The sequence below is a fragment of the Mobula birostris genome, chromosome X (assembly GCF_030028105.1).
Source record: "Mobula birostris isolate sMobBir1 chromosome X, sMobBir1.hap1, whole genome shotgun sequence".
NCBI lineage: Eukaryota > Metazoa > Chordata > Chondrichthyes > Myliobatiformes > Myliobatidae > Mobula > Mobula birostris.
Genome location: NC_092402.1, coordinates 4,715,474 through 4,740,137, shown reverse-complemented (window position 1 = coordinate 4,740,137; position 24,664 = coordinate 4,715,474). Strand labels below are relative to the sequence as shown.

At 48.3% G+C, this 24,664-nt stretch overlaps 2 protein-coding genes across 4 annotated transcripts in view; both read left to right on the top strand.

The window, feature by feature from the left end:
• LOC140191844 (uncharacterized) overlaps positions 1-2,333 on the top strand; it is a 66,137-nt gene extending 63,804 nt beyond the window's left edge. Inside the window, exon 10 of the mRNA XM_072249635.1 lies at positions 2,207-2,333. Coding sequence (XP_072105736.1) covers positions 2,207-2,333 — 127 coding nt within the window. The remainder of the gene's footprint in view (positions 1-2,206) is intronic.
• Positions 1-24,664, top strand: part of smarce1 (SWI/SNF related BAF chromatin remodeling complex subunit E1) — a 128,267-nt gene that overhangs the window by 19,655 nt on the left and 83,948 nt on the right. For all 3 annotated transcript variants that reach the window (XM_072249723.1, XM_072249724.1, XM_072249722.1), the window contains exon 2: positions 14,920-15,024. In XM_072249723.1, coding sequence (XP_072105824.1) covers positions 14,923-15,024 — 102 coding nt within the window. In that variant the 5' untranslated portion in view covers positions 14,920-14,922. The remainder of the gene's footprint in view (positions 1-14,919; positions 15,025-24,664) is intronic.

Genomic DNA, 24,664 nt, shown 5'->3' with positions numbered 1-24,664 from the left:
CAGATTAGGGGACCAAAACTGCACACAATACTCCAGGTGTGGTCTCACCAAGGCCTTGTACAACTACAGTAGTACCTCCCTGCTCCTGTACTCGAATCCTCTCGCTATAAATGCCAGCATACCATTCGCCTTTTTCACCGCCTGCTGTACCTGCATGCCCACTTTCAATGACTGGTGTATAATGACACCCAGATCTCGTTGCACCTCCCCTTTTCCTAATCGGCCACCATTCAGATAATAATCTGTTTTCCTGTTTTTGCCACCAAAGTGGATAACTTCACATTTATCCACATTAAATTGCATCTGCCATGAATTTGCCCACTCACCCAACCTATCCAAGTCACCCTGCATCCTCTTAGCATCCTCCTCACAGCTAACACTGCCACCCAGCTTCGTGTCATCCGCAAACTTGGAGATGCTGCATTTAATTCCCTCATCTAAGTCATTAATATATATTGTAAACAACTGGGGTCCCAGCACTGAGCCTTGCGGTACCCCACTAGTCACCGCCTGCCATTCTGAAAAGGTCCCGTTTATTCCTACTCTTTGCTTCCTGTATGCTAACCAATTCTCCATCCACATCAATACCTTACCCCCAATACCGTGTGCTTTAAGTTTGCACACTAATCTCCTGTGTGGGACCTTGTCAAAAGCCTTTTGAAAATCCAAATATACCACATCCACTGGTTCTCCCCTATCCACTCTACCAGTTACATCCTCAAAAAATGCGCGTGGTTTGTAAATCTGGCGGGAACGGAGGATGTTGGGAACGGCGGGGGTAGAGTCCCGCGGGAGGGGTGGCAGAGTAGTGCCAGGGTGGGGGTTTGGGCCAGGCACAGACACACCCAGCCTTGAGACACCAGGCAAGGTGAATTGGTTCCAAGCAATTGGTTTATTGATCATTACAGAATGTCTTTCTGGTGTTCCCCTCTCCCTGCCCCCCCTTCCCACTCTCAGTCCACAATACAGACCCAGATCAGAATCGGGTTTATCATCACTCACATGTCATGAAATTTGGTTTCTTTTGTGGCAGCAGTACGCTGCAATACATAAAATTACTACAGTACTGTGTGCAAAAGTCTCAGGTACGTCTATATAGCAAGGGTGCCTGACTCTTCTGCACAGTTTTGTAAAATTATGTTTGTAATGATCAGCAAAAGATAGGACATCCGTGTACCCCCCAGCTGCTACAAGCTGGCCAGAACGAAGCATGGATACGTAACATATTCCTTTCACCTTTACTGCGCACCCCCCCCCACTCGTGACTAGTTACCGTAATAAATTATACACAGCAGACGGTGAACAGCTACATAGCTGCCACAGTCGAGTATGTGCAGCCACGTGGAGACGTGGAATCTTAACCTTTGCACAAACGTCCTCTTTCTGGTAAGCAGACTGTTCTTCTCCCGACGAACCAGGCTGTTCCTCCTGCCTGCATTCAGGAAGAAGTTGCTGAAGCCTATCCAACCGCAAAGCCGAAGTCCCATTAACCTGTCAGTTCCGGCTGGGCGTAATCTCTTCAGCCACCACGGTCTCCTTTGGGTGGTCCCTTATCAGCACTGCAAGTCACTGGCAGTGGCTCCAGTACCTTGGGCGCATTCACCCCTATCAGCAGCTCAGTTCCTGGCACAGGCAGGTCTCCCTGGTGACTGAGTGTTCCCTTTGTAAATAGGGATAGGTTCATGTGTGTGCACGTTAGGCAGTTCACAATCTAAGCCAGCCACTTCCAGTCCTGAAGCAGCCTTCTCTTGGCCCACGGTGCGTCAGAGAATGTGTGTTCCCTGTCCGTGGGGCCTCTCCTTGCAGAGCACTGCTGTGCTTCCTCGATCTAGGAAAGCACGTCGTGCTGCTCTTCTAAGGCTTCACCAGAACTGGAATCATAGGAAGTTCACGATCATGATCACCAGCAGCCGCCCCCCACCTCCCCCGCCGTAAGGCCATTAGATACCAGCGTGGTACGTGCTGTTTCAAATCCGTGCCCTTTTCATCAGCTCCGGGCTCAGTTTCACTTCCCACAATAGTGGCAAAGCTGCTTCCTTTAGCTTGAGAGCCAATTTGTGATCCAGTTTTGTTTGCGTCTTTGCTTACTGCTGGCGACGTAGCATTTATTTTCCTCCCCAAACACTGGGTGTGTAGTAATCTTTACTGTCTTTCAGTAAGATCAACAGTGGAAGTAACCATGCAGTCGGTCTTGCCTCTCATGCAGTCCGCGGACCGCCGATCTCCATCTTTCCCCAAAGTTTATCGGGCAATTTGTTTACGACAACCCTCGTATTAACGGGCACGTCCTGCACGTCTTCCAGCCTCCTCCAAGAAAAAGGCTGTCGTCCTGAACTGATTTCGCGTCTCTTCCGATTTGATATGTGGCCAAGAACAAGCCTGTTCCACGTAGGCCACAACAGTTTTGTGCGCGTCACCATAATGTTCCAGCAGGAAAACTTGGGCCTTTCGATATCCTTGCTCCAGGCCGGCCTGCTGACATCTTTTGACAAGCTCTCCTGGTTGAGGAAACAGAGACGGCCACCATAATCATCAGTCTTGCCTTTTGTGCTACTCTTGAAAGCCCTCATAAATGACTGATACTGCAGAGTGGATCGCCATCGAAGATTTGAGTCTCTCTTTTAGGCAGAGGGTACTGCTGTTGCATTACTGTGCCTGTTGTTTCCTTTCATGTTCCTTGGGCCTCCAGCGAGGTTCAGACCTTTAGCGTCTGAAACACGAGTGCCATCGTACCGTAAATTAAGGTAGTCAGAAGAACCGTGTGCTGTTGGATATGGCACAGCTACAACTTGAGCCTGGTTTCTCTGAAGCTCTTCCATCCTTTCTTCCAATGCGTGCTTATCCCTCGGTATTTATTGTCTTGCGTATAACTCGGCTTCCATTCTAATGCGTACGGTATGAGGCATCAGGCGCACGGGGCCAGTTTGCGAGCATCAGAACGCGCTGCACGCACGTTAGACGCACTGCCTTCACGTAGTCGCCCCCTGTTCTGTGGCTGTATACCGGATGTTGCAGTAAGATGCGCTCGGCTTCTATGGGGCCAACAGAAGGTGCTGCCGTCCCATTTAAATGTTATTTTTACTGGCCGCAAGGTCCCGCTGTACATTAGGGACTTGCAGGGCTACGTCTTCAGCGAGTTGCTCGTTGGCAGAGGAAATGAAGGAGCCGCGCGTCCCGAGTCGTCCCGTCTGTTAGCGGGTGACCGTCTGGGTCGCAGGCCCCTTTTGGGGGCAGTTTACGTGGGTCGCCGCAAGTCGGGTTCACTGATTCGTTGGTGGGTGGTGGGGGAGCTGCGTGGCCCTCAGTCGTAGGGAGGGGTCTCGGCCTCGGGCCGTGGTGTCGCCTGTTTACAGCTGCCAGGAAAGGGGTGTTAGAGCCAGTGCACTCCACTGGGTGTGGCGCGGTGGCCAGTTTGGAGTCAGTACTGCCGCCTCCCCAGTGTTCACTCGGCAGAAGACAAGCTCTATTGTGGTCGACTGTAGATTGATGGCTTGAGTTTGGTCTCTTTAATTACCTAGCCAATACTATGCTCGGTACTGTGTTTTGCATCTCGGCCCTGGAGCAACGCTGTCTCGTTCGGCCATATCCATGAGTAATCAAGCATGGCTGAATGGCAAACGAATAAATATTTTCACTTCCTCCAGCAGTCTTGACATTCAATATCTTAATGTTCAGTTTCTGTCCTCGTCTTGACTTCAAGGTCACCGATTCCGGCTTGACTCATACTGTTTTCCAAGTTCACCAGCCAGACAAAGCAGTGAGAGATTCAGTTCAGCTGTCGCCAGTGGAAATACTTCAGTTCAGCAGAACAGAACCAAGGGTCGAACGACTCGGTCAGGCACCACTGTTAACAGCTTTCAGCGCCCGAGCGGACAGGCAGCGCTGGCCATTCAGGAGCTGCGTTTCTAACCCAAACACACAACAGAAGGTCCTTACCTGCCTGAAGCCGCGGTGCTCCTAATTTGATGGACACTTCCGAATGCTGACGTCCGTCTGGTATAACTGTCGAAAACCTTCGCTGACCAAACCTAGCGGCCAGACCAGACCAAATATCGAGACAGTTGCCGCTGCCGGTGACCCACACGGATCTGTCCTACTTGCATGGTGCGCCCTCGCTCCAGAGGCCGAGGACATGTACTCGACCCTTTTATCAGCGATCGCCAAACGACCAGTCTAAGAAACGAGGAGACCTAAAGCGCACCCGAGTGTGAGCCAAGCGGGGTTGAGCGGCTAGCGAAAGATACGGCCTCCGCCGGCCCCCAGAGACTACGGCCTGCCCAGAACAGAGCATGAAGGCATGACTTATTCCCTTCGCTTCAACACCCCCCCTTGCCACTCACGTGACGAGTCACCATAATAACCGAGCAACGATGCAGATAGAGAACAGATACATGGCTCCTATGTTGTCTTTCCAGTTACCAAATAACACTTCATCCGACTTGAGCTCTTACTGTTTCCTAATTGAACCAATATACAGCACTGCGCCAAGAGTCTTGGGCAGCCGAGTCATATACATGTGTCTAAGACTGTATAGGTTCGTATGAGCCAGTAACAGCAGCATCTCAGGTCTGCAAATGGTGCTTAACATGCGTGTCCCAAAGGTTTGTTTTCATTGGATTAACATGCATGAGATGGGAATATCTTGGTGCCATTGAAGAACAGGATTTGAACTGCAGGCTTATTAGCTACAAGATGTAGTGGATACGGCCCAGTCCATCACGGTAAAGCCCTCCCACATGGAGCCCTGTCGCAGAAAGGCAGCATCCACCACCAGGGATCACCCCTCAACCATCGGGAAGGAGGTACAGGAGCCTCAGGACCCACACCACCAGGCTCAGGAACAGTTATTACCCATCAACCATCAGGAAGGAGGTACAGGAGCCTCAGGACCCACACCACCAGGCTCAGGAACAGTTATTACCCATCAACCATCAGGAAGGAGGTACAGGAGCCTCAGGACCCACACCACCGGGTTCAGGAACAGTTATCACCCCTCAACCATCAGGAAGGAGGTACAGGAGCCTCAGGACCCACACCACCAGGTTCAGAAACAGTTATTACCCCTCAACCATCAGGAAGGAGGTACAGGAGCCTCAGGTCCCACACCACCAGGTTCAGGAACAGTTATTACCCCTCAGCCATCAGGAAGGAGGTACAGGAGACTCAGGACCCACACCACCAGGTTCAGGAACAGTTATTACCCCTCAACCATCAGGAAGGAGGTACAGGAGCCTCAGGTGCCACACCACCAGGTTCAGGAACAGTTATTACCCCCTCAACCATCAGGAAGGAGGTACAGGAACCTCAGGACACACACCACCAGGTTCAGGAACAGTTATTACCCCCTCAACCATCAGGAAGGAGGTACAGGAACCTCAGGACCCACACCACCAGGTTCAGGAACAGTTATTACCCCCTCAACCATCAGGAAGGAGGTACAGGAGCCTCAGGTCCCACACCACCAGGTTCAGGAACAGTTATTACCCCTCAGCCATCAGGAAGGAGGTACAGGAGACTCAGGACCCACACCACCAGGTTCAGGAACAGTTATTACCCCTCAACCATCAGGAAGGAGGTACAGGAGCCTCAGGTGCCACACCACCAGGTTCAGGAACAGTTATTACCCCCTCAACCATCAGGAAGGAGGTACAGGAACCTCAGGACACACACCACCAGGTTCAGGAACAGTTATTACCCCCTCAACCATCAGGAAGGAGGTACAGGAACATCAGGGCCCACACCACCAGGTTCAGGAACAGTTATTACCCCTCAACCATCAGGAAGGAGATACAGGAGCCTCAGGACCCACACCACCAGGTTCAGGGACAGTTATTACCCCTCAACCATCAGGAAGGAGATACAGGAGCCTCAGGTCCCACACCACCAGGTTCAGGAACAGTTATTACCCCTCAACCATCAGGAAGGAGGTACAGGAGCCTCAGGTCCCACACCACCAGGTTCAGGAACAGTTATTACCCCTCAACCATCAGGAAGGAAGTACGGGAGCTTCAGGTCCCACACCACCAGATTCAGGAACAGTTATTACCCCCTCAACCATCAGGAAGGAGGTGCGGGAGCCTCAGGACCCACACCACCAGGTTCAGGGACTGCTATTACCCCTCAACCATCAGGAAGGAGGTACAGGAGCCTCAGGTCCCACACCACCAGGTTCAGGAATAGTTATTACCCCTCAACCATCAGGAAGGAGGTACAGGAGCCTCAGGACCCACACCACCAGGTTCAGGAACAGTTATTACCCCTCAACCATCAGGAAGGAGGTACAGGAGCCTCAGGTCCCACACCACCAGGTTCAGGAACAGTTATTACCCCTCAACCATCAGGAAGGAGGTACAGGAGCCTCAGGACCCACACCACCAGGTTCAGGAACAGTTATTACCCCCCAACCATCAGGAAGGAGGTACAGGAGCCTCAGGTCCCACACCACCAGGTTCAGGAACAGTTATTACCCCTCAACCATCAGGAAGGAGGTACAGGAGCCTCAGGACCCACACCACCAGGTTCAGGGACAGTTATTACCCCTCAACCATCAGGAAGGAGAGTACAGGAGCATCAGGGCCCACACCACCAGGTTCAGGGACAGTTATTACCCCTCAACCATCAGGAAGGAGGTACAGGAGCCTCAGTTCCCACACCACCAGGTTCAGGGACAGTTATTACCCCTCAACCATCAGGAAGGAGGCACAGGAGCCTCAGGACCCACACCACCAGGTTCAGGAACAGTTATTACCACCTCAACCATCAGGAAGGAGGTACAGGAGCATCAGGACCCACACCACCAGGTTCAGGAACAGTTATTACCCCTCAACCATCAGGAAGGAGGTACAGGAGCCTCAGGACTCACACCACCAGGTTCAGGAACAGTTATTACCCCTCAACCATCAGGAAGGAGGTACAGGAGCCTCAGGACCCACACCACCAGGTTCAGGAACAGTTATTACCCCTCAACCATCAGGAAGGAGGTACAGGAGCCTCAGGTCCCACTCTACCAGGTTCAGGAACAGTTATTACCCCCTCAACCATCAGGAAGGAGATACAGGAGCCTCAGGACCCACACCACCAGGTTCAGGAACAGTTATTACCCCTCAACCATCAGGAAGGAGGTACAGGAGCCTCAGGACCCACACCACCAGGTTCAGGAACAGTTATTACCCCTCAACCATCAGGAAGGAGGTACAGGAACATCAGGGCCCACACCACCAGGTTCAGGAACAGTTATTACCCCTCAACCATCAGGAAGGAGGTACAGGAGCCTCAGGACCCGCACCACCAGGTTCAGGAACAGTTATTACCCCTCAACCATCAGGAAGGAGGTACAGGAGCCTCAGGACCCACACCACCAGGTTCAGGAACAGTTATTACCCCTCAACCATCAGGAAGGAGGTACAGGAACATCAGGTCCCACACTGCCAGGTTCAGGAACAGTTAATGACCCCTCAACCTTCAGGCTTTTAAACCAGAGGGGATAACTTCACTTGTCTCATCATTGAAATGTTCCCACAGCCTATGGACTCACTTTCAAGGACTCTTCGTTTCATGTTCTGGATATTTATTGCTAACTTATTTATTGTTATTCCTTTATTTTTGTATTTGCACAATTTGTTGTCTTCTGCACTCTGGGCTGAACGCCCAAGTTGGTGTGGTCTTTCATTGATTCTGTTATGGTTATTATTCTATAGATTTGTTGAGTATGCCCAGAAGAAACTGAACCTCAGGGTTGTGTGTGGTGACATGTATGTACTTTGATAAGAAATTTACTGTGGACTTTAATATCTGGAGGAAGTTAGCGCTCGCTACGATTTACAAATGATTATTTGTAAATTATGATTAACTAGTCCTTTTGTGTATTATAACACAGTTACATGGTAAACCGTGAACTAATTCATGAGCAGGATTGGGGGATGGAAGTTATTGTTTGGAACCTGTAAGTAGTGGTGCCATTTGGTGAGGTGGAGACGTGTCTCTACCAAAGGAGGTGTGAGGCGTTTCTTCCCTCCACTAGCCTGCAGGTCACCCTTGGGCAAGGTGACCTGCTCAGCCCCCCCCCCCCCGATCAGGGTCACGGGAGACCGTGGGAGCAGGTGGTGGACAGTCGTATGAGCAGCCAGTGCAGATCACAAGTCCTGGTGATGTGACCACTGACGCCAGGCAGACAATCTCTGAAGAGATTGATAATGGCTGGGGGGATCACCCGTCTTGTAAAGTCACTGCCCAGAAGAACGCGATGGCAAACCACTTCTGTAGGAAAATTTGCCAAGAATGATCATGATTGCCCATGTTATACGACATGGCACATAATGATGATGTCATATGACAGCACATCATGATGATGTCATGCATCACGGCACATAACAAATGCACCTAGTAGTGGTGCACTGCTTATTCTGTTCGTTTGTTAGTTCATGACCTGAGGCAGAATGCAAAGAGCAGCTCCAAGAGTTAACACGTTTTTGTTAATAAATTACGTGTATTAAAGCAGAGGTTGATATTTTCTCGATTAGTCAGGGTGTCAAAGGTTACGGGGAGAAGGCAGGAGAATGGGGTTGAGGGATAATGAATCAGCCATGATGGAATGGGGGAGCAGACTCGATGGGCTGAATGGCCTCATTCTGCCCCCGTGTCTTATAGGAGGAGGTGTGGTGTTGTGTGTGGCCCACTTCAGAATAGGACATCCCCTGAGAACAGAGATGAGGAGGAATTTCTTTAGCCAGAGGGTGGTGAATCTGTGGAATTCATTGCCACAGCCGGCTGCGGAGGCCGAGTCATTGGGCATGTTTAAAGCAGAGGCTGGTAGGTTCTTGCTTAGTCAGGGTGTCAAAGATTCCAGGGAGAAGGCAGGAGAATGGAGTTGAGGGGTAATGAATCAGGCACAATGGAATGGGGAGCAGACTCGATGGGCTGAATGGCCACATTTCTGCTCCTGTATTTTATGGTTTTCAGTGTTGTGAACAAAAATGGTTATCGTTATTTTCATATAACATTTTGATAATTAGTGTGTTATAAAAGTAACATGACTCAATGACCCAAATGGCCCTACTCTGCTCCTGAATCTTCATGGTCTAATGTGGCTGGAAGATTATTCTGTACATTATTACGTACATGTGCATTATTAAGAAATACAGATTGGGAAAGTAATGTGAATTGAGTCTTTGCCAAATGCTTCTTCTGGACTCCAGAGCAGGGGTTCCTAACCTTCTCAATGCCCTGGACCCCCACTACCATTAACGGAGGGGTCTGTGGGCCCTAGGCTGGGAACCCCTACTCTGAATGGTCCATGATGATTTTCTCGTGTTTGTTCATGAAGCTGTCTCAAATGGCTAAAAAAACATTGCCGCCACCTTTTGCCCGTTGTGCTGTTACTATCATTTAGTTGCTGTGTACAAATTTAAATGATTGAAAGTGTTCGAAAGTGACACCATACAGTGTAAGAGTTCAAAGTTTCGGGAGGAAGTTGTGAATGGTACTTCCAGCTGTGGTGGTTCTGTGCTCTCCCACCGTGAGCTGCGCGGTACCGTCCGGTGGCCCTCGGGTCAGGGATCAAAGTTCGAAGTGCGTTTATTGCCAAAGCGTGTGTACAGCCCTGAAATTCGCCTTCCCCACGGGCAGACACGGAACAAACCGGAACCTGCTCAAAGGAAAACATCAAACGTCAAACCCCGCTCCCTGCCTCTGCGCGCAAAGAAAAAAAAAAGACTTGCGGGCAGCAGCGAGGAAGAGGAGCAGAAACAAGAGAATATAAGATACATAAAGCCCCTTTCAGTACAGTTCACCTCTGTGTTCACTGCCTGCAGGTGACATCCCACGAGTGAGGGCCTCTCACTGCAGGGCAGAAACGTATCTCCTCACGAATACGATCAAACGTAGAGCACAGCAGCTCAGTCCAGGCTCCTCGACCCACTATGTTTGGTCCCACCTGCCTCCCCGTTTTACTCCCACCTCTCTCTGCCTGCCTCAGGGTTTCTTAAATGTCCCTAATTATACTTGCTTATACCCCCGCCACTCCTGGCAGTACGTTCCATGCACCCACCACTCTGGGTAAGAAAGCCTACCTCGGACAAACTCTTCTCCCCCCCCACCCCAGACACTTCCATCCAATCAGCTTAAAACAATTCCCCCTCGTGTTAACCATTTCTGCCCTGGGGGAAAAGTCTCTGGCCGTTTGCTCTATGTCTCTTATCATCTTGTACACCTCTATCAAGTCAAAGTACATAAATGTCACCCTGTATTCATTTTCTTGCAGGCTAGTCCATAAATCAGTGAAAGACCACACCTCAACTTTTGGGTTACAGTTACCTCTCGTCCTCCTTCTCTTCAAAGAGAGAAGCCCTAGCTCACTCAGCCTTCCCTCATGAGACATGCTATCTGGTCCAAGCAGCATCCTGTTAAATCTCCTCTGCACCCCCTCTAAAGCTTCCGCATCCCTTTTTTAATAAGGTACAGGAGCAGAACTACGCCATTTCATAATGGCTGATCCATTTCCCTCTCAGCCCCAGTCTCCTGCCTTCTCCCTGTAGCCCCTTACGTCCTGACTAACCAAGAACCTACCGACCTCTGCCTGATTCACCGCCCTCTGGCTGAAGAAATTCCTCCTCAGCAGACAATAGGTGCAGGAGTAGGCCATTCAGCCCTTCGAGCCAGCACCGCCATTCACTGTGATCATGGCTGATCATCCACAATCAGTACCCCGTTCCTGCCATCTCCCCATATCCCTTGACTCTGCTATCATTAACAGCTCTATCTAACTCTTCCTTGAAAGCATCCAGAGAATTGGCCTCCACTGCCTTCTGAGGCAGAGCATCCCACAGATCCACAACTCTCTGGGTGAAAAAGTTTTTCCTCAACTCCGTTCTAAATGGCCTACCCCTTATTCTCAGATCGTGGCCTCCGGTTCTGGACTCCCCCAACATCAGGAACATGTTTGCTGCCTCTAGCTTGTCCAATCCCTTAATAACCTTATATGTTTCAATCGGATCCCCTCTCATCCTTCCAAATTCCAGTGTGTACAAGCCCAGTCGCTCCAATCTTTCGACATATGACAGTCCTGCCATCCCGGGAATTAACCTCGTGAACCTACGCCGCACTTCCTCAATAGCTAAAATGTCCTTCCTCAAATTTGGAGACCAAAACTGCACACAATACTCTAGGTGTGGTCTCACCAGGGCCCTGTACAACTGCAGAAGGACCTCTTTGCTCCTATACTCAACTCTCCTTGTTATGAAGGCCAACATGCCATTAGCTTTCTTCACTGCCTGCCGTACCTGCACGCTTACTTTCAGTGACTGATGAACGAGGACACCTAGATCTCGTTGTGCTTCCCCTTTTCCTAACTTGACACCATTTAAGTAGTAACCTGCCTTCCTGTTCTTGCCACCAAAGTGGATAACCTCACATTTATCCACATTAAACTGCATCTGCCATGCATCTGCCCACTCACCCAATCTGTCCAAGTCATCCTGCATTATCTCAACATCTTCCGCACATTTCACACTTGTCACCGAGCTTAGTGTCATCTGCAAATTTGTTAATCCTCATCTCCATTCTAAATGGACATTCTCTGTCTTCAGTGTTGGAAACATAGAAACATAGAAAATAGGTGCAGGAGTAGGCCATTCAGCCCTTTGAGCCTGCAGCGCCATTCAGTAGGATCATGGCTGATCATCCGACTCAGAACCCTGTACCTGCCTTCCCTCCGTACCCCCTGATCCCTTTACGCACAAGGGCAATATCTAACTCCCTCTTAAATATAGCCAATGAACTGGCCTCAACTGTTCCCTGTGGCAGAGAGTTTTTCCACACTTACCAGCCAGCCTAGCTCCAATTGATTTGCAGGTTTATTTGGAACGTGGGCGATGCAGAGTGGGTTGGGAGAGCAACCCTGATTCCTGTTCATTTGCTTTCAGTCATACATGTGATGTACAGAGAGTGTATCCCTTCTTACTGGTGGACAATTAATAAAAAAATGTTTTCCTGATGTGTACAAGTTACATTTAATGTGATCTTATTTTTGAGGAGCTGCATTGGTAATTGTGTTCTATTGTGAAGATTCCTTTCTGTCGTTCCTCCTTGGGTTTGGCTGAGTGCCGATGATTAAGCTCGGTGATAAGAGCTGCCAGGTTGTGAGGTTGGGAGGCGATACACTCTTCATCTCATTCAGTGTTTTGTCTCTGAGTGGAGGATATTCATCTCATCCCGGCGAAGTACAACTTCGACCTGCTGCCAGTCAAAACACAGCGACCATTATCCATCTGCTTTGCATACCAGTTTATAATTTTACAGTGGCAGCTTCCTTGCTGGTGTTCGTCCAAAAAATAACCACGCTGCTCAGCTGGTCTGGTTCCGTGGCTGACGTGATTAGTTGGAACGTAGAACAGCACAGTACAGGCCAGTGATACTGAACCAAACTTTTAACCTGCTCTGAGGTCAGTCTAACCCTTCCCTCTCACGTAGCCTTCCATTTTTCTATCATCCATGAGCCTTCTAAACCTCCCTAATTCTGCTTCTACCACCACCCCTGGCAATGTATTCCATGCACTCACTACTCTCTATGTATGTAAAAAAAACCTGACATCTCTCCCTGCCCCCTCCCCCCCCATACTTTACTCCAATCACCTGCTGTCCACTCAATCTGTGCCTTTTATCACCTTGTATGCCTCTCATCCTTCTTCGCTCCAAAGGGAAAAGCCCGAGCTTGCTCAACCTCTCCTCATGAAGACAGGCTGTCCAATCCAGGCAGCGTCCTGGTAAATCTCCCTCTGCACCCTCTCTAATCCAGGCGGCATCCTGATAAATCTCCTCTGCACCCTGTCTAATCCAGACAGCATCCTGGTGAATCTCCTCTGCACCCTCTCTAATCCAGGCTGCATCCTGGTAAATCTCCTCTGCACCCTCTCTAATCCAGGCGGCATCCTGATAAATCTCCTCTGCACCCTGTCTAATCCAGACAGCATCCTGGTGAATCTCCTCTGCACCCTCTCTAATCCAGGCTGCATCCTGGTAAATCTCCCTCTGCACCCTCTCTAATCCAGACGGCATCCTGGTGAATCTCCTCTGCACCCTCTCTAATCCAGGCCGCATCCTGGTAAATCCCCCTCTGCACCCTCTCTAATCCAGGCGGCATCCTGGTAAATCTCTGCACGCTCGCTAATCCAGACAGCATCCTGGTGAATCTCCTCTGCACCCTCTCTAATCCAGGCAGCATCCTGGTGAATCTCCTCTGCACCCTCTCTAATCCAGACAGCATCCTGGTGAATCTCCTCTGCACCCTCTCTAATCCAGACAGCATCCTGGTGAATCTCCTCTGCACCCTCTCTAATCCAGACAGCATCCTGGTGAATCTCCTCTGCACCCTCTCTAATCCAGGCGGCATCCTTGTAAATCTCCTCTGCACCCTGTCTAATCCAGACAGCATCCTGGTGAATCTCCTCTGCACCCTCTCTAATCCAGGCTGCATCCTGGTAAATCTCCCTCTGCACCCTCTCTAATCCAGACGGCATCCTGGTGAATCTCCTCTGCACCCTCTCTAATCCAGGCCGCATCCTGGTAAATCCCCCTCTGCACCCTCTCTAATCCAGGCGGCATCCTGGTAAATCTCTGCACGCTCGCTAATCCAGACAGCATCCTGGTGAATCTCCTCTGCACCCTCTCTAATCCAGGCAGCATCCTGGTGAATCTCCTCTGCACCCTCTCTAATCCAGACAGCATCCTGGTGAATCTCCTCTGCACCCTCTCTAATCCAGGCAGCATCCTGGTGAATCTCCTCTGCACCCTCTCTAATCCAGGCAGCATCCTGGTAAATCTCCCTCTGCACCCTCTCTAATCCAGGCAGCATCCTGGTAAATCTCCCTCTGCACCCTCTCTAATCCTTTCTGTCATGAGGACTCAGGCAGAAGATGCTGGCCCATGTAGGTCTGGTTGCACCCATGTGGGAACCAAACCAAAGAGAGCATTTCGGGTTGGGGATCCTTTGTCAGTTGTAATCTTCCTCCATTCTGGTTTGTCCATGTAGGGTACTTCATGGTTTGCCAATGATTGGATAAGGGGAGAGAGAGAGAGAGAGAGGGAGAGCATAAAACTTTAGCACAGTACTGTAGTAATTTGATGTATTGCACTGTACTGCTGCCTCAAAAAAAAACACAAATTTCATGACGTGTGAGTGATGATCAACCCGATTCTGATATGGGTCTCTATTGTGGACTGAGAGTGGGAAGGGGGACAGGGAGAGGGAAATCATGGTTGGGAAAAGGGGAAGGCAGAAGGGAGGGAGTTGGAAGCACCAGAGAGACATTCTGCAACGATCAACAAGCCAATTGTTTGGAATCAAATTATCTTGCCTGATGTCTCAGAGCTGGGTGTGTCTGCACCCACACCCTCCCCCTCCCTCCGCCCCGGCACTCTTTCTGCCACCTGTCCCGCACTCCTCCCGCAGTGCCCCACCCTCGCCATTCCCAACATCTTTTGGTCCCGCCAGATTTACAAAACTGGCGCTCTGCTCCACGTTGACAAATACAGTATTGTGCAAAAAGTTTTAGGGGTCCTAGCTATAACTATGTGCCTCAAACTTTCGCACTGTATTGTACTTAAAATTCAGCCACATGAAGTAATATTACCACAAGCAACAAGTGCACATATGATACAAGTTTTTAAAAAAGAGTTAAAAGTTGGGGTGCTTGTTGTAAAACAGGGAGGGGTACAGCAATAATTTCATGTGTGTGTGTGTGAGTGAGAGAGTGTGTGTTAAGGACTCAGTTTTAGTGCCGCCACAGTCAGTAGAATTGCTTCTCCATGCTCAACCATAAGTTTGAATTTTTGCCACATTTTTTTGTATGCTGACCATTTCATTTCTGTGTTTTCTTGTTTGAACTCATTTCTCATCCATGTTTTTGTCTCATTTGTTTCCATCAGCAAATGCCCAGCACCCCAGGGTTTGTGGGATACAACCCTTACAGTCATCTGGCCTACAACAACTACAGGCTGGGAGGGAACCCAGGTACCAACAGCCGGGTCACGGTAGGAGTATTAACTATCGCGTCGCAACAACAGCAAAACAAAACAAATAAAACAGCTCAAGGTTGGGATGCTGTCCGTGCCGGGTCTGCGGATCTGTCACGGGAGACGGCGGGCTTTGGGTCCTGTTCTTAGGGTACTGTTGGATTCTGATGCGTTTTTGAAAAATCCAAGGTTCTTTCAGAAGTCGTGCAGAGAGGCACAAAACCTGTTGCTTCACGATCCTTTTGTGAAGCGTTTTAAAATTGCAACGGACTGTGATTGAGGTCTGCTGAGCAGAGAGAGAGAGAAGCTAAAATGGAGCCCAGCTGTGTATATACCCATAGATAAGAGAAAATTCCATTCAAAAAATTAGGAAGCGGTGTAACACTATCAGTGAACTTGCATACGATTACTAGTAGGAGGCACACTAGCTACTTGTATAGAAGTACTGTAATCACATAAAATGCAAACCGATAATTAATCATTAAACTGCAAAGAGAATATCAATGAAGAAGTCTAATCTAAGAATTAAACATTCGGATCCAACAGTACGCCACTTATTTGGTAACAGTGGTTCAGGAGGTCAAGCTGGTTTTCTCACTGCAGGGCGAGAAACGTCAAAGCCCGAAAGGGAAACATGCCAACGTCGGGAAATCCCGAAACGTGAACTGCTTTGTCGGCACGTGTCACCCCCACCCCCACCCCCGCGAAGTCTGGTTACTGTTTCTGTCGGGATCCTTTGTAGGAATTCTTTTGTTAAAAGGGCTTCAGCTGGACTGTTAGCCCAAGTTACATTTGTCGATAGATTTGCTGTGTATTTTCACCTCATTTGGGCTTGGTGACGGAGCGTAGAAGCGCTTTGCATGTTTCGGGACAATTATTGGAAATGTGGGGTTAAGGTGGTGACTTTACCCTGTGCACAGAACTCCCCCTGCGGCTTATAAATCCTGTTTTATCACTCTCAAACTTTCAGTATGAACTCTGGGCCAACGTGGCTGATTTATTATCCCTCTCATCCCCATTCCCAAACTTTCTTCCTGTAACCTTTTCACATCCACGCTAATCAAGGAGCTGTTGACCTCTTCTTTAAGTATATTCAATGACTTGGCCACCACAGCCGTCTGTGCCAATGAATTCCATAGATTCACCACCTTCTGGCTAATGAAATTCCTACTCATCTCTGCTCTAAATGGACATCTATTTGGAGGCTGTGCCCTCTGGTCCTAGACTCTCCCTTCCATAGGAAACATCCTCTCCACATCCACTCTATCTGTGTCCTCTGGTCCTAGACTCCCCCACTATAGGAAAAATCCTCTCCACATCCACTCTGTTTGTGTCTTCTGGTCCTAGTCTCCCCAACGGTAGGAAACATCCTCTCCACATCCACTCTATCTGTGCCCTCTGGTCCTAGACTCCCCCCTCCATAGGAAACATCCTCTCCACATCCACTCTATCTGTGCCCTCTGGTCCTAGGCTCCCCCACTACATAATGTACTGGTTGGGCATAGGAGTACATTCAGCCAGAGACTCATTCCACCGAGATGCAACACTGAGCGTCATAGGAAGTCATTCCTGCCTGTGGCCATCAAACTTTACAACTCCTCCCTTGGAGGGTCAGACACCCTGAGCCAATGGGCTGGTCCTGGACTTATTTCATGGCATAATTTACATTTTACTATTTAATTATTTATGGTCCTATATTGCTATATTTATACTCTGTTCTTGGTTGGTGCAACTGTAACGAAAACCAATTTCCCTCAGGATCAATAAGTATGACTATAGGAAACGTCCTCTCCACATCCACTCTATCTGTGCCCTCTGGTCCTAGACTCCCCCACTATAGGAAACACCCTCTCCACATCCACTCTATCTGTGTCCTCTGGTCCTTGACTCCCCCACTATAGGAAACATCCCCTCCACATGCACTCTATCTGTGTCCTCTGGTCCTAGACTCCCCCACTATAGGAAACATCCTCTCCACATCCAGTCTATTGAGACCTTTCAACATTTGATAGATTTCAACGAGATTACACACACACACACACACACACACATAATTCTTCTGATTTCCAGTAAGTACAAGCCCAGAGCCATTAAACGCTCTGCATATGAAAAGCCTTTCAATCCCGGAATCATGTTTGGGAAACTCCCTTGGACCCTCTCCAGGTGATTGAGCTCAGGAACCATGAGGTAATGTTGTCACTGTGTAAAACCCAGGTTAGACTGCACTTGGAATAGGGAGTTCAGTTCTGGTCACCTCATTATGGGAGAGGATGTGAAAGCTTTAAAGAGGGATCAGGTGAGATTTATCAGGATAATGCCTGGATTAAAAAGCCTATGTATGAGGATACATTTCCAAAAAAGTATAAAGACATCCCGAGAAGACCTGGTGTCAAGTACACCAGTCATTGAAAGTGGGCATGCAGGTACAGCAGGCAGTGAAAAAGGCGATTGGTATGCTGGCGTTCATAGCAAGAGGATTCGAGTACAGGAGCAGGGAGGTACTACTGCAGTTGTACAAGGCCTTGGTGAGACCACACCTGGAGTATTGTGTGCAGTTTTGGTCCCCTAATCTGAGGAAAGACATCCTTGCCATAGAGAGAGTACAAAGAAGGTTCACCAGATTGATTCCTGGGATGGCAGCACTTTCATATCATGAAAGACTGGATAGACTAGGTTTATACTCTCTGGAATTTAGAAGATTGAGGGGGGGATCTGATTGAAACGTATAAAATTCTAAAAGGATTGGACAGGCTAGATGCAGGAAGATTGTTCCCGATGTTGGGGAAGTCCAGAACGAGGGGTCACAGTTTGAGGATAGAGGGGAAGCCTATTAGGACCGAGATTAGGAAAAACTTCTTCACACAGAGAGTGGTGAATCTGTGGAATTCTCTGCCACAGGAAACAGTTGAGGCCAGTTCATTGGCTATATTTAAGAGGGAGTTAGATATGGCCCTTGTGGCTACGGGGATCAGGGGGTATGGAGGGAAGGCTGGGGCGGGGTTCTGAGTTGGATGATCAGCCATGATCATAATAAATGGCGGTGCAGGCTCGAAGGGCCGAATGGCCTACTCCTGCACCTATTTTCTATCTTTCTATGTTTCATTCCGGAATCGTTCTCATTAATCTCCTCTGGACCCTGTCCAATGTCAGCACATCATTTCTTTGGTAAAAAGCCCGAAACTGTTCAGAGGTACGGTCTGACCAATGACCTATAAAGCCTCAACACCCTAGTCTTTGTTGATATATTCTAGTCCTCTCAAAATGAATGCTATCATTGCATTTGCCTTCCTTACCACTGCCTCAACCTAGAAGTTATGCTTTCGGGAATCCTGCATAAGGACTCCCATGTCCCTGTGTCCCTCTGATTTTTGAATGTTCTGCCCGTTTAGAAGTTGGTGTATGCCTTTATTCCTTCTGAAGTACAAGTCCCTACACATTATTCCATCTGTTCTTTGCCCATTCTCCTAGTAGGTCCAAGTCTTTCTGAAGACTCTCTGCTTCCTTAATACTACCTATAGTCATAGTCATAGTCATACTTTATTGATCCCAGGGGAAATTGGTTTCGTTACAGTTGCACCATAAATAATAAATAGTAATATTACTATTAGTTAATAGTAATAGAAAATAGTAATAAATAGTTAAATAGTAATATGTAAATTATGCCAGGAAATAAGTCCAGGACCAGCCTATTGGCTCAGGGTGTCTGACCCTCCAAGGGAGGAGTTGTAAAGTTTGATGGCCACAGGCAGGAATGACTTCCTATGACGCTCTGTGCTACATCTCGGTGGAATGAGTCTCTGGCTGAATGTACTCCTGTGCCCAACCAGTACATTATGTAGTGGATGGGAGACATTGTCCAAGATGGCATGCAACTTGGACAGCATCCTCTTTTCAGACACCACTGTCAGAGAGTCCAGTTCCATCCCTACAACATCACTGGCCTTACGAATGAGTTTGTTGATTCTGTTGGTGTCTGCTACCCTCAGCCTGCTGCCCCAGCACACAACAGCAAACATGATCGCACTGGCCACCACAGACTCATAGAACATCCTCAGCATCGTCCGGCAGATGTTAAAGGACCTCAGTCTCCTCAGGAAATAGAGACGGCTCTGACCCATCGTTATCTCCGTATCTCCACCCATCGCTGTATCGTCTGCAAACTTGGCCGCATAGCCACCAATTCTGTCATCCAAATCGGTGACGTGTGTTGCAAAAAGAATCAGTTCCAACACCGACTCCTGCAGAATGCCACTTGTCACTGGCAGCCAACCAGAAAAGGATCCCTCTGTTCCCACTATTTACCTCCTGCCAGTCAGCCAATCCCCTTGTCCACGGTGGTGCCTTTCCTGTAATATCATGGGTTCTTGGAAAGCAGCCTTGTGTGCATCAGTTTTCATTCTCATGAGTTTCCTTTGGACCCTCTCCAATGTCAGCACATCCTTTCTTGGACAAGGGATTCAAGATTGCCCACAGGTGCGGGGGTGACCAGTGCCTTGCAAAGAATCAGAATCCGAATCCTTTATTATCGCCGAGTATGTGGACACATACAGGGAATTTGATGCCGGTTTCCCTGTACAGAATCAAAAAGCAAACAAAACAATAGTGCAAATAATCGTGGACTATATACAATGAGGTGTACCTGTGTATGTACAGGTAGACTTGGTTTATAATAGACTGAAATTCAAGTGTTCATAAGACTGATGGCATACGGAAAGAAACTGTTCTTGTACCTATTTATCCTGGCATACAGTGATCTAAAGTGCCTACCAGAAGGAAGGGGTTGGAACAGGTGATGTCCAGGGAGTGATGGGTCTACAATGATGCTGCTTGCTCGCTTCCTGACTCTAGATGCATATAAGTCCTTCACACCAATAATCCTTTCCGCAGCCCTGACGGTTCTTTGGAGTCTATTCTTGTCTTGTTTGGTAGCTGATCCAAACTAGACAGTGATGGACGAACAGAGAACAGACTGGATTATTCCTGAGTAGAATTGAATCAGCAGCTCCTGAGACAGGTTGTACTTCCTGAGTTGACGTAGGAAATACAACCGCTGCTGAGCCTTTTTGATAAGAGTATCCGCGTTGGGTGTCCACTTCAGGTCCTGGGAGATTATGACACCCAGAAACCTGAAGGTCTCCACAGCAGACACAACACTGTTGAGTATATTGAGTGGGGAGAGTATTGGGGGGCTCCTCCTGAAGTCCACTGTCATCTCCACAGTCTTGAGAGTATTTAGCTCCAGGTTGTTCTGACCACACCCGAGGTCCAGCTGTTCCACCACCCGTCTGTATGCAGACTCAGCACCGTCTCGGATAAGGCCAATGACAGTTGTGTCGTCTGCAAACTTCAGGAGTTTAACAGATGGATCCTGAGAGGTGCAGTCATTAGTGTGAAGGGAGAAAAGCCAAAGCATCACATCCTTGCTGTTACAGTACTGTGCAAAAGTCTTAGGCACATGTAAGAAAAAATCTGTAAAGCGAAGATGCTTTCAGCAATGATGAAATTGTTTTTTAAAATAGCAAAAAAAACTAAAGAACAGTAAACAGTGAAAAAAAAATCAATATTTGGTGTAACTTTTAAAACTGTACCAATTCACTTAAAGTCCGTTAAGTACACTATCGTGCAGTTTTTTTTTAAGAAAATTGACTGGTTGGTTGTCCCAAGCATCTTGGAGAACTTGCCAGAGTTTTTCAGCAGATTTTAGTTGTCTCATTTGCTTTCGTCTCTCCAGGTAATCCCAGACAACCTCACTGATGTTGAGATCAGGGCTCTGTGGAGGTCGTGTCACCTGTTGTACAACACCTAGCTCTTCTTTTTGCTGAAGATAGTTTCTTATGACCTAGAAGGGATTGTCAGTTTGATATGTCTCTCACCTACTGGGTCAGTTTCTGTGGCCAACCAGTGTGTTTCTTGTCCTCAGTCCTTGTCCATTTCTTTGTGCTACTTCAGAAGAGATTGGACAGCACATCTTCTATCTCCTGTCTGCCATGAAATTTCTGCTTGGGAGAGACGTTGCTGATTCAGGATGACCGGCCACCTTGTGTCCTGTTACTTTGCTCACTCTTGCCGTGGAGTAAGAATTGAAGGTTTGAAGGTTAAACTGTCACATCCGCCACACCCCGTCCTTTTAGTTTGGTTGTCCTTCACCCAGTTTGATTCGTTCTGCATCAGTTTCGGTTTCAATTAATCAGTTTAGTGCATTCGACTCATGCCATTGATCATCAGCATCCTGTTTGTTATCTTTGTTTAATCATGCACTGGGCTATATACCTACAAAGTCATCAAGTTTTTATTTGAGAAGTGGTCTATTACTTAAAATCGCAAAACACGAGGAAATCTGCAGATGCTGGAATTTCACGCAACACACGTAAAAGTTGCTGGTGAACGCAGGAGGCCAGGCAGCAGCTCTAGGAAGAGGTACAGTCGACGTTTCAGGCTGAGACCCTTCGTCAGGACTAACTCTCTTACTAGCTCTTCTTTCAGTTAGTCCTGACAAAGGGTCTCGGCCCGAAACGTCGACTGTACCTCTTCCTAGAGATGCTGCCTGGCCTGCTGCGTTCATCAGCAACTTTTATGTGTATTCCCTTAAAATGTTGCTTTCCTTATCGAAGTACAAAAACTTCTCTGTGACCTAATTTTTAGGAAAATGAATGTTTGGAAATCTAAAATCTGCTCTTTTCTACATTAATGCAGAAGACAAAAAATAAACATCTAAAAAGCAAAATTTATATAAAACCCTAGGGTGCCTAAGACTTTTGCACAGTACTGCATATTGTAGTCCACCCAAAATGAAATTTAACGTTGCAGTTGCCTTCCTTACCACTGACTCAACATGCAAGTTGACCTTCCCCACGTCCCTGCCATTAACTGAGGGGTCTGTGGTCCCCACATTGAGAAACCCTGCTCTAGGGAATCTGAATCATGATTGCTGAATGTTATGGAGTCCAGAAGCGACGTCTGCCTTTGATCTTTTTTTTAAGCTTTTACTACCCCTCTCATCACTGTGATCTGGGGGGCATTTCATAGTTAGGGTTGGAAACTCCAAAGTTTGTATTTCAGCCAGTGTTCAGCGCTTGTGTTTTTCCAGGTCGGGTACCTGCTTTCTCAGTGCAACACTGGCAGTGGGAGACTTGCCTGTGTGTCACCACACCCATCAGCAGATGATATTTCCCCCTTCTGCTTGCCCTGAGATCTACAAAGCCATGAGATGGCTGACGGGAGACAGGAAAGACGACAGAGTTTCATGAATAATCTATTACTGTTTCCCCAGCGAGCACCGTCCCCAGCTGTACCTATTATTTTACACTGGGGTCAGATATACGTTGGCTCAGATTGGTTTTGATTTCTGATGTTTGCCTGTCTTGTATTGGTAGTTCATATAGAAAATGTGATGCTGCAGCTTTTAACGGTAAATTGGTTTATTGTCACATGTACTGAGTTATTAACCACACCCCTCCCTTTCGTGTTGCCTTCTGTCTTTTTTTCCTGGCTTCGATCCTGTCATTTCTATAAATATTCCTGGCACCGTCCTTTGTGAGGGATAGGGAGAAGAGTGAACCTGTGCTCTCTGCAGCTTTTTTGAACAAAAGGACAAGTAATGTAGACACGAGAGATGCTGCAGGTGCTGGAAATCTAGAGCAACACGCACATACAAAACGCTGGAGGAACTCAACGGGTCAGGCAGCAACTATGGAGATGAATAAACAGTCGACGTTTCGAGCCGAGACTTCCTCAGTCAGGACTTCCATCGAGTCCCAGCCCCGAAGAGTCGGCTGTTCATCCCTCTCCATAGATGCTGCCCGACCTGCTGGGTCGCTCCAGCATCTTGTGTGTGTTGTAAGAGATGCTGTGGGTCTCAAACTAAGAGCTCAGTTAATGAAAATTGAGGAGGGAGGCATTTCTTCTCTTGGAGAGTTTCGAACCTTCGAAGTTCTGTACCCAGAGAGATATAAGGCACAAATTTTTAATCAAAAAATGAGATGTAAACTTCGAAGGTCCAGGGGAATTAATGATTACGGTGATCGGACAGCGAATGACAAAGCAGTATTGAGGCCTTGCCTATTTCCTGTGTTTTAAAGTCTCTCCATTGATCTGTCGTTTGTACTTCATTAAAAGCAGCACCCTGATTCGGTTTAGTCATGTCTTACAGATTTGGTATCAAATGTATAGAATCAGAATCAGGTTTATTATCACCGGCATGTGACGTGAGATTTGTTGACTTAGCAGCAGCAGTATAATGCAATACATAATCTAGAAGAAAAAAAGACAAAACAAAATAATAATAAATAAATAACTAAGTCAGTTACAGTATACATATATGGGGTAGACTAAAAATTGTGCAAAAAAACAGAAAAACTTTTCTACTAAAAGAAAAGTGAGGGAGTGTCCAAGGGTTCAATGTCCATTTAGGGATCGTTTGGCAGAGTGGAAGAAGCTGTTCCTGAATCGTTGAGTGTGTGTCTTCAGGCTCCTGTACCTCCTCCCTGATGGCAGAGGGGAAGAAGCTGTTCCTGAATCGCTGAGTGTGTGTCTTCAGGCTCCTGTACCTCCTCCCTGATGGCAGAGAGGAAGAAGCTGTTCCTGAATCGTTGAGTGTGTGTCTTCAGGCTCCTGTACCTCCTCCCTGATGGCGGAGGGGAAGAAGCTGTTCCTGAATCGTTGAGTGTGTGTCTTCAGGCTCCTGTACCTCCTCCCTGATGGCAGAGGGGAAGAAGCTGTTCCTGAATCGTTGAGTGTGTGTCTTCAGGCTCCTGTACCTCCTCCCTGATGGCAGAGGGGAAGAAGCTGTTCCTGAATCGTTGAGTGTGTGTCTTCAGGCTCCTGTACCTCCTCCCTGATGGCAGAGGGGAAGGAGCTGTTCCTGAATCGTTGAGTGTGTGTCTTCAGGCTCCTGTACCTCCTCCCTGATGGCGGAGGGGAAGGAGCTGTTCCTGAATCGTTGAGTGTGTGTCTTCAGGCTCCTGTACCTCCTCCCTGATGGCGGAGGGGAAGGAGCTGTTCCTGAATCGTTGAGTGTGTGTCTTCAGAGTCCTGTACCTCCTCCCTGATGGCAGAGGGGAAGAAGCTGTTCCTGAATCGTTGAGTGTGTGTCTTCAGGCTCCTGTACCTCCTCCCTGATGGCAGAGGGGAAGAAGCTGTTCCTGAATCGTTGAGTGTGTGTCTTCAGGCTCCTGTACCTCCTCCCTGATGGTGACAGTGAGAAAAGGGCGAGGCGCCAGGAGTCCTTAATAATGGACGCTGCCTTTCTGAGACGCCGCTCTTTGAAAGTGTCCTGGGTACTTTGTAGGCTAGTACCCGAGATGGAGCCGACTAAATTTACGACCCTCTGCAGCTTCTTTCGGTCCCGTGCAGTAGCATTCCCTCCCCCCTCCCCCCATACCAGATCATCAGTATTATAATCCACTCAGTGGCCGCTTCACTAGGGACAGGCGTGGACCCCCCGGTGTGGTCTTCTGCTGCCATGGCACATCCACAGCAAGGTGCAACATGTTGTGCATTCAGCACACCACTGTTGTAACGTGTGTTCGAACCAGTCTGGCCATTGTCCTCTGACCTCTCTCATTCACGAGGCGTTTTCACCCACAGCATTGCTGACCACTGGATTATTCCTTGTTGTTTCTCGCACCGTTCTCTGTAAACTCCAGAGCACGGGGTACCC